The sequence below is a fragment of the Chaetodon auriga genome, chromosome 2 (assembly GCF_051107435.1).
Source record: "Chaetodon auriga isolate fChaAug3 chromosome 2, fChaAug3.hap1, whole genome shotgun sequence".
NCBI classification, from domain to species: Eukaryota; Metazoa; Chordata; class Actinopteri; order Chaetodontiformes; family Chaetodontidae; genus Chaetodon; species Chaetodon auriga.
The window spans coordinates 7,029,877-7,046,179 of NC_135075.1; the positions used below are offsets into that span (position 1 = coordinate 7,029,877).

Below are 16,303 nucleotides of genomic sequence, written 5' to 3' on the forward strand. Positions count from 1 at the left end.
CATCTTTGTGTTCTTTCGTATTTGGTGTTTCAGCCTAAAGAAAGGAACCACAGACTTCCTGCCCATGTGAAATTTAAATGTCGCAGCAATCAAATGTCATGTAAATTTCCAGGATGTGAGGCCTTCTGTACAAAGATCCTGTGATGTTGTGGAGATCAGCCCCAAACATATCTGCAGACTTGTTTCCCTCAGTCTAGATGAATGAATCTGGTGCAGGGATGTTGAAGTAGGGATGGGGGCTTGTTCTAGCTGGAGGAGGATGACGGCACCCTGGGCTGCCTCAGCCGGTCCTGGTCATCTCCAACCAGTCTGAGGCAGACGGAGCAGAGTTGAACAAGCTGCTCTCAGAGTCACGGGCTCTGTGTGATGTGAGGAGTACCTTGTGTCAACAGAGCACTGGCCGTTACCACTTCAGTCTCTCTCTCTCTGGAATGTACTGCACTGCTGGCACAGACATCCATCCCACACACGCATTTCAGATTCATCTGGAATACAGTATAAAGCAGGGTTTTATATTCAGGCTAATAAAGACACATTTTGGTGTTTTTAGAGCATGGTGTACTCGCCCACAGCTGCACATTGTTTTGTTCAATTAGAGCCTAAATATTCAGACACAGTTCAGTCATTTCTTTCAACACTGTTTTATCCTGAATTTGTTCTTACGTGTTGGTTAGATTGCATCATATCAGGCAGACTGTGAGCTTGTTTCTGTCACTGCTGAAAATAGTGCCCTCCTGCATATCGCCATCTGTCACGTGCTTGCTGGGTTCGGGATTTGAAAGGTTGTCCCATGAGGTCTGACATATACACACTCATCCTGCCCATGAGTAGCTCTGTTTAAACCAACACATTAAGATGGGTAATCACAAGGAAGATTGGAACATTTTAGTATACTATATGTACACTAGATACATATGATTAATCATCTTTGCGTTGTATCTTTTCCATTTTTTGTTTTTTTGTGTGGACCTGATTCTTTACTGTAGCATTTAACGTTCTGTACAACAACACTTTTCTCATTCATCTCACTGACTGAAAGTGAATACAGTGAACACATATGCTCTGTATGTACTGTATGTTGTTCTCAGTCTAGCACCTTGCTTTTTCTGTAATCCTGTAGCAGTCTAGGACAGTAAAATAAAAGGTCAAATGCTTTACTGTATCCAAGTAAAGGGTGTGACTTAGCAGACAGATGCTTTTATCTTTAAGAGCATGGGTCAGGGCAGGGTTAGGGGGCTTTGTGAATACATTTGCATGCCATTAGATCCGTGTGCCATCGGCCGTAGATGGATAGATGAGAGGAGGTGAGGCAGAGAAGATAAGCTCTTCCATCTCCCCTCTGCTGGGGGGGGGGGGTAGTTGCATAACAGCCCCAGGGTCAGTGGGCTGCTTTTAACCATCAGAATGAACCCATTCTGTCATCAGATTGTGCACATGCATTTGTACATATATTACACCACATACATGGAGTAGATTCACTGTTGTTCTGCACTGTAGTGCTTGCATGCCACTGTATGCCATGTGTCTGCTTCCTCGTAGCCCATTGCTTTGTGAAGGTTGCCACTGAAAGTGGAGCAGTTGCATAACAGCAGATCACTATGGCAACAGCAGCCTTTGCTGGGAACGACACAGTATTGTAGGTTTTGGGCCACGAGAGCTAAATTCCAGCTCATCAAAATATTAACACACTCACTCCGTTCATTCATCAAATCTGCTCCATCGTCTGATAGACAGCCAGTCACTGTGCGTCGTCCACACTTCCATATGGAAATACTGGTACACACTTTCATTCAAAGCATGCAGACTTATGATTGATGTATGTGTCGCCTCTGACAACAATAATTCCATTACTTGCATTGCAAAAGTCATCCAATAGCAGCTGAAGCTCAAGGTCATGTTTGAAGCAAAGTGAATTTTCCTTGTTTGTTCACTGCCGTCTCACTTCCTTATCTCTCAGCAGTTCACTCATCATCTGCAAATTATCTGCAGACTGAGGATTATCTAATACCTGTGAAGCTCTTTCACTTATTACACTGTTGAAAGGCAGCTAACTGTTCCACAGCTCTCCTGTCTTCTGCATATAGAACCAAATTTGTGTTTCACCACCACAGCTCCACTTGGATGTTTATAGGATTAGTCCTTTGACAGCCTCTCAAATAGAGAAATGGCACAACACACAAGCCACAAAAACCAGTGGGGAGCTTTCTAGTTTTATTTCTGGGTGTTTTGGTTGCATGTCTGCGAGTTTGCTCGTACGTCTGTGCGACTGTGTGTGTTTCAAACCTCGTTGAAATGCATTTTTCATTTTCTCACACTGTGAATATTTACATGAACCCTGATAGATGCTACATAATTTAAACCTAATTCCTCTTGCATAAACCGCCCACACCTGCTGTCTTTTTCACATGCTTACGGACACACACACACACACACACACACACACACACACACACCAACACATGGCCCAGAATGTCACACAGGTCTTTTTCTTTAGGGATGTTTCGTTAAGAAGTGACGCTGGCATGTGTTTTCTACATGTGATCTCAGCACTGTGTCTCACTGCGTCCTCGCACTGCTGTCTGAGAATTGCTCCATTGTCCCATGTCTCAAGCATGCAGTGGATGCTGCTGCCTCAGGCTGTGAAAACAAAGTGGGGATTGAAACCAGTCCGCACTGTTGTGGCCAAGGTACACTGTGCTATTCAGTATTCCCTATTTATAGAAGACAGCACCGATCAATCATACCAAAACCTCTTCCATTAAAGCATAAATAGCTTTAAGAACCTTCTTTGAGTGGCTTATTTCTGACTCCCCCTGTATGCTGCAGCTGTTATAAATTCTACCTCTAAATCTTGTTTATGAGATTTCAATTTGGCTTCCCAAGACACCAAGTGTGGCTCCAGTTTTTACACTTGGAATCTGATGAAAAGAATTGTAGGTAGAGTATGGCTGCCAAAACGAGCAGTGTATTGTAGACGCAGAGACAATGTTGTACATGATGTTCAGAATTAGTTACGAGGAGGGAAGCAGTCACATTATGGTAGATTCATGCCGACATAAAGACATAAAGCGAGAACTGCATGCATCAGGAATAAAGCCAAGTCTGTTTTGACAGGTGCTGAATTGAGTTTACACAGTGGTGACAAGCTGAGCACAGGCAGTTACATAAACAGGTCAATAATGTAATGCGGAGGGATGAAAGATAGGACGACAGACCGTAGAAAATGCAGTTCTAGCTCATAAAGATTATGCAGGCAGAAAAGAAATCTCGTATGATTAAGATGATGCGGTGGATTAATCTCCTAATCTGCTCAAATATCTGTGTATGATTTGATTAGAGTTCAGCCACCAGCGAGGTGTGCATGTGTGCGCCCACTCGTGAAAAGTTGGTTTTTAGGTCGGTTTGAAGAGATTATAGGCACCTGTACTTTATTGTAAGGATGGTGTGGTGAGAAGTCAGATACAGCCACAACACTCCTTCAGCTGATTCACAGCTGTGTGTGAATACTGCTGCCTTCTTACTCCCTTTTCTCAGCTTTTCTTTTATGACACTGATCAACAGAAAAAGACCCTTTAATGTCAAGGTGAAAACAGAAGAGTGACTCCAGTGAGAAATGTTGTTTTATCCATCCATTCAATAATCTGTCTCAGAGTTTCCATATGAATTCATGCTGTCAGTCCAAAGCTGGACTATTCAGATAACAAATAAAGGGATTTGAATTGAATTGTAACTAACTTTCATTCCTTCATCCTCAGCCAAGAGGCACTTCCTGAGCTCAAAGGCCCCCTATCATAGGAAAGCAGGTTTTCCTTCCTTTTTACAGTATGATCAAGGGTGTGGAACAAAGACATTGCATCAACTCATTTTCTACAAAGGATCTATTTTTAAGTTCAGCTCTCCTTTGCTGCCCTGATTAAATTACCACTGGAGTTCTTCATCTAATCAGGCCAACTTGTCACAGCTCACAAAGACGTGAGTTATAAATATGAAACAAGGCTAAGAGGCTACAATCCCGCAAGCAGTTCGGTGATGCTGTGCTTAGACACAGAAGTACTTTGAACTAAATGCTAGCATGCTAACATGCTCACAGTGGCAGCGCCAACATGCTAATGTTCAGCTGCGACTCTTTACCATATGAACTACCTCAGTTTAGCATGTTAACTGGCTAATTAGCATGAAATCCAGGTTACTTCATGGGCTGATGGGAGGGTCATTAGTTTTGCAGGTGTTAGGTCATAAAGTAATGAATAAATTGAATCAAATTTTGACCTGATGGTGTTAGATGCAAGGTTCACCAAAGTTATTACGCTTCATCTAGAGAGGGCTATGATTGTCTGTGCCAGATGTTGAGGCAATACATCCAATTGATCCAGTATTTCAGTCTGGACCAGAGCAGTGGACCAACCAGCTGACACTAGCAGCTTTATAGCATGCCATGCCATCATACTGTCCACATCGGCCGACTAGCTTTTCAAGGAGCTTGCAGGAGCATCCCATGACCTTTATCAGTTAATGTGACTCCATGAAAACAAAGCCAACTGCATTTGCTTACAAAGACTATGAGATGTGATCAAGAGCTCAAGAAAAAGCAAGTGGACCTTGAGTTAAGATTGCTTAGTCAGAACCTTTAAAGCTAGATAGTGGGCCAGTGGACTGAAAAAATAGTCGAGAAAAAAAGGCAGTCTTCTGTTGAGAATGAACTTTCAAGCTCATACATCAAGTCAGACATAGTACATAAAAAGTCTGTATTTAAAAAAAAAACACTGAATCATAAGAGATTAACAAACCTTCCAGGAATTATTTAAGCAAATACACTGCCCCCCCCCCCCCCCCCCCCCCCAAAAAAAAAAAAAAAAAAAAATCTCCACCTGGGTTTAACTAAGGAAATAGGTCAGAGCCGCTGGAAACAAGTTATTTAACCCCAACTGATACAATGAGTAGTTTCTCATTTCTTAAACAACAATGTGGAAAGACACATCCTGTGGTCGTGGAAAAGATGTTAGTCTGTTTGAGAAGGGTCAAATCATTGGCATGCATCAAGCAGAGAAAACATCTAAGGAGACTGCAGAAACTACTAAAACTGGGTTAAGAGCTGTCAAACACATTGGACGCAGTGATCACTTAAACGTTTGGTGAAATCAAATGGTAGAAAAACAACAGTAGAACTCTATGTTTAATCGTGAAAGTAAGAGCATTTCCACACACCCAGTGTGAAGGGAACTCAAGGGACTGGGACTGAACAGCTGTGTAGCCTTAAGAAAACCACTAATCAGTGAGGCTAATTGGAAAAAAAGGCTTCAATTTGCAAGGGAGCATAAAGATTGGACTCTGGAACAATGGAAGAAGGTCATGTGGTCTGATGAGTCCAGACTTACCCTGTTCCAGAGTGATGGGTGCATCAGGGTAAGAAGAGAGGCAGATGAAGTGATGCACCCATCATGCCTAGTGCCTACTGTACAAGCCTGTGGGGGCAGTGCTATGATTGGGGTTGCTGCAGTTGGTCAGGTCAAGGTTCAGCAACATTATGTGTCCAAAGAATGAGGTCGGCTGACTACCTGAATATACTGAGTGACCAGGTTATTCCATCAACCTTTTTTTTGGTCAGGCAGTGTATATAACATGATGTAACAGAAAGCAATGATTAGTTATCAGAGGAAGATAAAATCATGTCATAACCTCAAACTCAACCATTCAACTCATTAAGTCCCTACTCTCTTGATCTCTGCTCTCACAGTATGCACAGGCTGCAGCCTCTGCAGTTGAGCCCTGCTCATACTAACAGGACCCACATCTAGTAGATTTTCATTACGACATAGAATCAAACTGACTATTAATACAAACATCAAGTGACAACACAGTGCACGGAGGCTGTGCCTGCTCATCCAGACACAGAAACAGACAAAGGCAGAGAAATGGACGTCAAAGGACAGAGAGGAGAAGCACAATCGAGTCAAGATGTAATTAGACTATTACATAACGCTTGCAGTGACGCTGATGAGCAGGCACCGGGCCTCGAGCTGGCCTCAGGCCCCTGTCGCACACACAGCACGCCGGTCCAGTCTGTCAAACGCATTTACACTGACCTCTTAATTACTATAATGAACCACCAGAGGCACAGATTAACACTAAACACACTCTTTATTCAAGCTCACCCATGAGGGTCAAATGAAGGAAGACTTTTCGCCCTCTTGAATCGGCCCATGGGTGTTACTCTGGCTCGCATTACACTGCCAGTCCTCAATTGGATTAGTTGGGATTACATCAATTTGGGTTTTGGGTTATAAAAGAGATAAATACAGTGAGGAATTAAAATCATTGTGAAACAGTCTGGCTGTGTGTCTTCCTAACCAATCCTCTGCTGTCCACCATCTATCATGGTTTCAGTGACAAATTTATTAATTTAATTTGTTATGAAATTCAAGTAGTGCAGCTCAGGATACCTCTGTCCCAATCCCCTGCTGCTTGTTTACACGCCTCTGTCGTCATTGGTGGATTTACATAAGCCCTTCATACGCATAAATAGCATATGTGTGTCTGTGTGTTTTGCATGTGTGTCAATGCTCATCCCCAGCTGTTGCAGCTCAAGACTCATGTAACCCCGAGAATGCTGATGGGCAAGAATGTGATATAATTATCAGGGAGTTTTTCATACTCAAACACACACACACACACACACACACACACACACACACACACACACACACACACACATCTATAAATGTAGACAAGCTGTTCATGCATAGGTACATTAAGTGCTCACTGCTAATAGATTGGTGTCCACTGACAGACCATTTAAGAAGAAAGTGTATATGTCATTTTATTTTTGACATACTGATCCATAATCAGCTGATGAAACTGGCCTCTGACTGACTGAAACTCAGGCACACTCATGCCTCCACACCCGCAGGAGCACTCCACTGTTTACATTCACTCATCTCTAAAAATAAGGACTAAGAAGTCTGACTCATGTGGAACGGACGCAAATTAGCCGACTAGCTGTGTCCCGACATCACTATGTGTTTGCATTTGTGTGTGTGTGTGTTCTTGTTCACATATCAGCCTCCCACACCTCGGGCAGACTGCATGTCTGTGTCACTCCTGCTCAACATCAGTATGTGGAGGCATATGTGTCTGGATATGTGTAGGTGAAAATCAGTGTGGTGTGTATTTTTTCTTTCTGAAAATGAACTCAGAACACACTCAGCTGGATGGGATGATATGTGATGTGTCTTATGACAGCAGCAGTTTGTGGGGAGAAGTGGCACAAATTCATTAACACATCAAATGAGCGCTGCTGCTTAGATCTTCTTTGCTGGAAATGGAGCATGTGATCAAGGAGGCCATACTGATGCTTTCATTGAGAGAGAAGTTATTGAGATAATAGACATTTAAATACTGCACCATGTGTGTGTGTGTCAGACGCTTATGGGCAGAGAGCAGTGGTGTCACAGGAGAGTGTCATTCAGTTTGATATAAGTTTCTATCATAACTCCAGTCTCTTAATCATCTGTTAGTGTTCATAGTTGTTGAAAGAATTTTCTCTGTGTCTAAGGCCTTATTAAGATAAGTAATACAAATATTTCAACCACTGTTTTGCTTTACTTTATAAAATGTTCTTCATCAGCTTTTAGCCAAGTGACTATCAAGAAATACTGTGTAAAGCTGATTCCAAATATTAGTAAGCACAAGCAATTCAATGGAAAATTAATTTACAATTATTTTTATAATGAATTCGATGTTTGAGTCTTTTGGTGCTGGCTGAAATTTTTTTTTTGAACAGTTTTGACACTTCATAGATAAAACAATCAATTGATCAGTTGACCAAATAACAACAGGATAATTGATAATGAAAAGAAAAAATCTTTACGGCAGTAAAATAGTGTCATGTTGTTAATTAATTAAACATAAACTAAAAATCCTGTGCACAATAAGGCCTGACCTGATTTATTGTAGCCCATTTGACAGAATTACATACTTTTTCTGTACATGTGAAAATAAAGACATTTTAAAGTTCTTACTCATCATCACTTTCCTTTGGCCACTTATAAACCATGTAAAATTTCACTTGGTTTAATTCTGCATGATGATCTTGATGGCTTGGACTCGGGACTCCTTTGTCTCACTCAGATCACCTTCACAGGACAAACATGTTATTAGATAATTCTCTCAGTCCCATACTGATAATGTGAATAATTACCTTGCCATAACTTTCTTTTAGCATAAAAAAGTTCAACAAATGTGAACTCTCACCCGGTGATTGATGTCATCTGTACATTGTGATGATATATGAATAAGGTTTATATAGATATGACTTAAGATAATGGGATCTTCAGTGTTAGCTAAGAAGGAAACCTTATTGCATATAAATTGAAGGACTTAATGCTGATTCCTGGGTACAGATTAGGGCAAATAGTTTTACCATAAAGCACCCGAGCCTGAGGCACAACATTCCTTCTACTTTTGTTTGTCTCCATATGCAAATTTAGAACGTAAATAGTGCAGTGCTGGGTCTATTTCCATGGCCCGGGGTCCCATGTATTAGACGTACACTGATACGCTGGTGAGTTTACATAACCGAAGGTTGCAGACAGAATGTCCTCCACACAGGGACAGTTGTACTGAAGGGGAAACTTTACTAAGTTATCAAAAAAAAGCAAAAAAAAAGGATCAGCATTCATGGTTTATTTCTGGGTTTTTCCTCTGTATAAAAAGATAATAGATATTTATTTGTGCATTGTCAAAGACTATTTCACATTTTCTGGCACTAAGGGGCTGATGGCACATGGTGTTTTAGGCTGTGTTATCTTTGTTGCATCATTAATTAAAAATTTTTAAAAAATTAAACAATCATTTCTGGATCGCTCAGTTTTCTTTAAAACATGAGTCATTAAGAAATAAATTCTCTCCGACTAATAATAACTTCTGTTTAGCATATCAAAGGCAACGTCAACCAAGGTTTCCTTCTGACTAATAGGATAAATCATACACAAAGATCTTGATTATAAGCAGCTATTCAAAGCTCTGTGAAAGGCAGCGACTGGAGGAGGCCTGTGTGGTATTTGCTTGTCCTCACCTCAGTGTTAGCTCACAGCTCCATGGTCATTATGTAACCACATGAACAAATATCTCTTTATCTGAGGGCAGATGAGCAGGCTCCCAACCATCCTCCACTACCTCTGTGTGTGTGTCTCTGTGTGTGATTTCTGCTGAAAAACAAATCAGATGATAGGTGACGGCAGATCCAGAGAGTTTAGACCGATCGGATGTACTGTACAGATGGCTGAAAGCTCCTGTCATGGTCACGCTATTGTTTGATTATTATGGGTCAGTGGCTAAGTGTGCCACCAGCACAGTGCAGACAAATATTCTCACCAGCATTCAATACCACAAACACTGACCCAGAATCTGACAGCTCTGACGAGGTGATGAAATCTTCTCATCGCACGTTTTAATTCAGCCTCTCCTCACTCCGTATACGGCAGTTTGTTTTGCTTATTTTTTGTTTTCCTCTGATAGAATTCCATTTAACCTCCTGTATCCACACCAACGCCAATAACAAAAACCACTAAACACACACACACACACACACACACACACACACACACACACACACACACACACACACACACACAAAAGCATGGTTCAATATCATCACTGGAGCAACACTGAGCTCTGGTGGTGAGACAACAGCATGAGAAAAAGCTGGGATTGCTTCATGCAGCATTTTATCAGAACTAATTGTGTTAGAAAGTTTTGCACAGCTGAAAAGATCCTCTAAATAGTTGATATCCTTTCACATGGAAATTAAACACTGCATTGCCGAAACCTTTTACAGTAAACATTTCTGATATATACCATGCCAATGCCACATTTATTCTAAGTGATAGTAATAGTGCATTTATGTAATATGTATATCTTCAAAAAAGGAAACCAAATTCAGTGAAGCAAACCGGAAACTGCATCACTGAGGCTCTAACAGCACAAGCACATCCTGAGAGCCATTATCCACATGTGACAACAGACAGTGTTGGTAGCAAACGTTAAAGTTAATTAGTTAATATATAGCAACATTTTAACAAGTAAAATTTCAACTAGTATCAATAGATGTCAAATAAATAACAAACAAAAAAATGACAAATAAATACTTTTGAGATGTCATGAAGTGGAAGTGGAAAGAAGCATAAAATCGCAATACTCCTGCAATCTGTTCTTAAGTACTGCACTTGCATAAATGTACTTGGTTGCATTCCATTGCATGTATGCAGGAGGGTTTTCGTTATTATTATACCAGACCTTCTACACCTCCACTGGTGACCTGTTAAGACATGTGGACAATGTCTGAATATTGTCAGTCTGATTGTGTAGCTGCATTATTCAACAATGCTTCTGTTGTGCCCTCATTTGGAGAGCCGAGATAAGGCTGTTACTGAGAAAACCAATTACCCCATGGCAAAAGACCCTATATAATCATATACAAAAAACACATGCATAATGAGATTCGAAGCTTTATCATGATCAAATCATCTAGAGCAGGGCTGGCCAAAGTGGGACCTGGGGACCAAAGCCGGTGATAAGATTCAGTTTTGCCTTTTAGATGTTTCTTGCAAACAAAGGAATTCAATTATTAAAATTATAATATGAATCACTGTTTATGCTCTTTTATTTCTATGTGGTAAAATGTTCTCCAAATATGCATGATCCCTAATGATTAAACATTTTCAGAATCTGAGCACAGCAGAGTGACACTTCAAAGCCAGTCAATTCGGGGAACTTGGGATCCTAGTATCATTTTGCATCTTCACAATACAATACAATATATGCTTGCATGACCCATGACCTACTATTAAATTTAGTTTTGGCCTTACAAGGAGAAAAATATGGGTGCCCCTGCAAAAGGCAGGTTTCCTTATGGATCATCTGCCTTCCGCAAGTTGTCACTTGTTTCCATCCATTCCTGGTCTGATCCTGCACTGATCTATAACTTATCAATACACCCATGGGCCATACTCATAGGTCGTTCTCAGAGGGAAGGAGTAAAACATGGAGGTGTGTGTGGCCTGCTGGTCAGAGCTACTGATGAGCCTGGAGTAGGGCGCCCTCTGGAGGATGGGAGACTTCCGTGTTGCAGGACGTTAAAATAAAAATACTAAAAATTTAAACTGTGCATTTTCTGAGTTCCCAGGATGTGTTTGTCAGTTTACATGAAGAGCCTTGACAGACAGGACTGTGCACGGCCTGCGGTGTGTAGGATGACTGCTCTGTGCGCGTGTCTCAGAGAAGTGACGTGTGTTAGCGGCTTGTCTGGTGACGTGTCTCTACTGCTCGCTCTTTTCTTACGGAGAGGCTGGATGGAGCCACACTGACTCCACTGAGCACTCAAACTGGTACCAGTAACACGGCAGGAGTCGGTCTAAGGACACCATGGGAAGTACGTGACATTCGCCTCTTGTGTACACGTGTTGAGGGTGGTCTAAAATACTTGCTGTCTTTTTAATCTCGAACGATAATGGACAGAAATCGTTCGTCGGGAAGCTAATTGGCTAACCTTGCTGAGGTTAGGTGGCAAGTTGTAGCTAGCTTGTAACGGGGGCTAATTTGAAGTTTCTGTTCCAATGAAATGTTGCCTCACTGGGATTAAGTGGAGTTATCGAGATTTGTTCAACAATCAGAGGCCACCTCTAACATCTTGCTGCGTCTCCCTCAGAGGCGTCCAAGCTTCCTGTTTTAAAGCCATTGCTCACTAGTTTTGTGATTGAACGCTGGTTAGCATCGCGCTAACGGTAACAGTCACCGCTAGCTGTATGAAGTGCTCATCTGGCTGAGTTTACTGTAAAGACAGCTGAAAGGGATTTCGTCTCGGTTTCTCCGTGAGTACCTTAATAGATTTGCAGTTCGCCAAACTGACTAATCGGGTGCTTCAAATTCATTCAGGTGACTTTAAATCGCTTGCTGTCAAAGTCAGTTTCTGTGATTGACACAGCTGATCAACACCAAGACAAAACATTTAGCAGCGCGCCCGAGATCGCTTTTAAAAGGACTACACATGGATATTAGTCAGTGTCAACCTCGCTCGAGTTTACGTCCTTATTTCCACATGTTGCCAAGAAAGTAGTCTTCTTGTGCCTGCACTGACCAGTTGACCGCTGGCAGCTGTTTGGCTGCTCGTTAGTGATGACGTAGCATCGGAGCTAACTTGTCTTATGAAGTCCAGAAACTCCAGACGACATAAATATCACCGAGCAGAGCTGCAGACCTTAGGTATGCTGTAAATGCAATGTTGCTTCTGTCTTTTAACCTGCCAATCTCTTCCTGCAGTTAAATTTTTGGAGGTCATCAAGCCGTTCTGTGCGGTCTTGCCTGAAATTCAGAAACCAGAAAGAAAGGTACGCTTAGGTCCTCAGGCATATTTTACTCCAGTTGCATGAAGTTGTGTTGTTTCTGCATGTTGCATGTATGAATGGATACGAATGACATTCTGCCCATTTTTTTACTCCTCACAGATTCAGTTTAGAGAAAAAGTGCTATGGACGGCCATCACACTATTCATCTTTTTGGTGTGCTGCCAGGTCAGTACCTGTTAATGAAGAAACCTTAAAGACAGTCAACCTACTGGCTCTGTTTTTGGTGATAGTTGTTTGTGACACTGTTTCATGACTTTTTCTTTCTCTCTTTATAATTCAGATTCCTCTCTTTGGCATCATGTCGTCAGACTCAGCAGATCCCTTCTACTGGATGAGAGTAATCCTGGCTTCAAACAGAGGTGCTTGAGTTGCACATGATACACAGGCTTAATCGCAGAGTGGCTTCATGTCTTGTGCAGCTTCAACAAGGAGAAATAGTCTCAGTCCAGCATTGTTATCAGGCCTCACATAATCTCATTATCACATGTGATAAGTCAAAGGTCAAGAGTCCTAGACCCTTATGCAGTATTTCAGGTACTCCTGCTATTGTTGCACTATCTGATGTTTACAGTGGCACTAATGCTGTTCATTTTGCACCCTCAGGCACTCTGATGGAGTTGGGCATCTCACCAATTGTCACCTCAGGCCTTATCATGCAGCTGCTGGCTGGTGCCAAGATCATTGAAGTGGGAGACACTCCCAAGGACAGAGCCCTCTTCAATGGAGCCCAGAAGTGTAGGTTCACGACTCACCGCATTTGCTATTTTTAGAACTTTTCAAATACCCTTTGAAGCTGTGAATATTTTTTATTTGCTTTGAATATGGCAGACACAACACACTCTTCAGTTTTTAGTAACTTCAGTTGTCGCTGTCTCTGCAGAATTGCACAATGCAAATCATTTTTTCTGTCTGTTTGCAGTGTTTGGAATGATCATCACCATTGGACAGGCCATTGTGTATGTTATGACTGGCATGTATGGAGACCCTTCAGAGATGGGTGCTGGGATATGCTTGCTCATCATCATCCAGGTTAATAAACACTCTTCACTGCTGCTCTCTAGCCTAAACTTTGTAAACGTCTGTATTTGCTAAAATTGATTGTCAATTATTTGCCAGCCAAAACATTTAATTCACAGTCTTTACAGTCATATACTGTGTATAGGATAGTAGTATGTCATCCAGCCAGGTTTTAATTGTGTCATGTTACTTATTGTGTGAAGCACTAAGAGGTTGAATATAAAACGTGTTAGCTCTTGTGCAATGTATGTTTTCCCTTATGGTAGTTTCTTTTTTGTGGCAAGCAGACAAATGAGTATGAAGTTGTAGTCATCTCCCCTCGTGGGATGAGCAGGGATCAGAAAATTCAAACCCTGACTGATTCACTGTGACTATCATAATGTTTTGTCGGACACTGCTGGTTGCTTGCCCAAATTGGCTCAGTACAAACCTCCTGTCTGTTTTTTCAGCTGTTTGTTGCAGGTCTGATTGTCTTGCTGCTGGACGAGCTGCTTCAGAAGGGCTATGGTCTGGGCTCGGGTATCTCTCTCTTCATTGCAACCAACATCTGTGAGACAATCGTCTGGAAGGCCTTCAGCCCCACCACTGTCAACACTGGCAGAGGTATGGGTACTGGGAACGAACACGCTGTAATGTGGATTACAGTCTTTATCTGTGTGATACTGGCTAATCCTGTGACTGCTATTGTTTCTCCAGGTACTGAGTTTGAGGGAGCCATCATTGCTCTCTTTCATCTCCTGGCCACCCGCACGGATAAGGTGCGCGCCCTGAGAGAGGCCTTCTACAGACAGAACCTGCCGAACCTCATGAACCTCATCGCCACCGTCTTCGTGTTTGCAGTGGTCATATACTTCCAGGTGAGCCAGTAACCTCTGAATACAGCTCAGTGTCTCACCTGCTTTTATTGCACTTAAGGAATTTGAACTGCAGGGTCTGCAACAAATATCAGCTTACTTATCGTCACACTTTCTTACCTCGCCAGGGCTTCAGGGTGGACCTGCCCATCAAGTCGGCACGCTACCGTGGTCAGTACAACACCTATCCCATCAAACTGTTCTACACCTCGAACATCCCCATCATCCTGCAGTCTGCCCTGGTCTCCAATCTCTACGTCATTTCTCAGATGCTCTCAACGCGTTTCAGCGGCAACTTCCTCGTCAACCTCCTGGGAACGTGGTCTGTAAGTACACGGGTGCTTCCCCTCCAGCACATCCAGTCTCATTCGTTGCAGCATGTTTAAGGATGAAGCGGCTGTATTAAGGAATCTTGGCACAGGCAGGTTCTGTCATGCACATTCAGCATCTTACTAACAAAATCGTTTTTTGTTTAGGACACCACGAGTGGCGGACCTGCTCGGGCCTACCCAGTGGGCGGTCTCTGCTACTACCTATCTCCCCCAGAGTCATTTGGTTCTGTTCTGGACGACCCGGTTCACGCCGTGATCTACATTGTCTTCATGCTTGGCTCCTGCGCCTTCTTCTCCAAGACCTGGATTGAGGTCTCAGGCTCCTCGGCCAAAGATGTAAGTCTGTGTTTGCACAAACTTTTTCCGCATGTTTTGTGTCAGCTTCAGGTGAGTTTAACGTGTATTTATCACTTTTTGTGTCACAGGTGGCGAAGCAGCTGAAGGAGCAGCAGATGGTCATGAGGGGACACAGAGAGACCTCTATGGTGCATGAGCTCAACAGGTACGAAGCAACAGTCTCAGGTTCCCTGTTGGTTGCTTGTAGCATGTGGAAAGTCCTGCTCAGAATATCTATGCATTTCTAATTGATTTACTATTTGCAGGTACATCCCCACAGCTGCTGCCTTTGGCGGCCTCTGTATAGGAGGGCTGTCTGTTATGGCTGACTTCCTGGGTGCCATTGGTTCGGGTACGGGAATCCTCTTGGCTGTGACCATCATCTACCAGTACTTTGAAATCTTTGTGAAAGAGCAGAGCGAAGTGGGCAGCATGGGAGCACTGCTCTTCTAGAAAACACCAACCTTCTGACACACATCAGACACAAAGCATCCACCCCCCGTTATTTTTTTACCACCTTTGTTTTCCACCATGCATCTCTAGCATGTCAATGCTGAGAAAACTGTTTCAGTTACTCCCAGGGTTGCGCATAGTATTGTGTCTCTTCAGTCCTTTTACTCCAGTAGCTATTACCCATCTCTCTGCAGGCTGCCTAAGTCCCCAATGACTGTCTTATCAGCTGAAGAATGCCTAAATGCACACAGGTGTGAGGTGCTGTCTTTGACTTACCTCAGGCATTGTTCATTGCAGCATGTTCAAGGAACACGAAGACAGCGACAACATGTTAGTGCTATTTTCAAGCTGAAAGCACTGTGCCTGGACATTTTGGGGGAGCTGAAAGGAAACCATGTCAGGTTCATCACAGGTAGCGATCACGCTTGCGGTTTGTAGGGACCTACAGTAGGATGTGAAAAGTATAAATAAAATATGCTTGTACTCCTGATAAGATTTCTGGTAATCTCAGACAGGCTGTTGGTGGTTTTTATTTACCTTTATTTTGATATTTTAAATGATGGACTATGTTTATATTCACTCTGGTCTTATGTAGGGCACAGTGTATGTCCTCAGTCTCTGGGTCCTCAAACGCAACTGTTTGTCTGTGTTGTCATGCTCTTTTATTCCCAGACTGAATCGCTGCAAAATACTGCCGAGATGGTCGGGATGAGGGGGGGGGGTTTGATAGGGACAAAAAGGGGTTTCATTTTGGTTTTTACTTTATGTAACAGACATGATTGTGTTATTAAAAAAAAACAGGATTTTTTTTTCAACACACTTGTGTGTTTGGATTCCTATTGTGTCCTTGTGCTTTCTTGGCATATGGAATGCTATTTGTGGGTTAAATACATGAGGATTAACACATGGT

At 42.4% G+C, this 16,303-nt stretch overlaps 1 protein-coding gene across 1 annotated transcript; it reads left to right on the plus strand.

The window, feature by feature from the left end:
* The first annotated feature begins 11,317 nt into the window (after window positions 1-11,317).
* Window positions 11,318-16,206, plus strand: LOC143333518 (protein transport protein Sec61 subunit alpha-like 1). Its single transcript, XM_076751573.1, has 12 exons — window positions 11,318-11,428; window positions 12,316-12,383; window positions 12,501-12,566; window positions 12,682-12,760; window positions 13,005-13,136; window positions 13,321-13,430; window positions 13,868-14,021; window positions 14,115-14,275; window positions 14,401-14,598; window positions 14,749-14,940; window positions 15,030-15,106; window positions 15,207-16,206. The coding sequence occupies exons 1-12, from the start codon at window positions 11,422-11,424 to the stop codon at window positions 15,391-15,393; spliced, it is 1,431 nt and encodes a 476-aa protein (XP_076607688.1). The 5' UTR covers window positions 11,318-11,421; the 3' UTR covers window positions 15,394-16,206.
* Window positions 16,207-16,303: the final 97 nt, after the last annotated feature.

Bases quoted from the DNA above. Each gene is read 5' to 3' on its own strand.
- LOC143333518 (XM_076751573.1), top strand. The intron at 12,384-12,500 runs GTACGCTTAGGT...TACTCCTCACAG, and splicing joins TTCAGAAACCAGAAAGAAAG to ATTCAGTTTAGAGAAAAAGT. The intron at 12,567-12,681 runs GTCAGTACCTGT...TTTATAATTCAG, and splicing joins TCTTTTTGGTGTGCTGCCAG to ATTCCTCTCTTTGGCATCAT.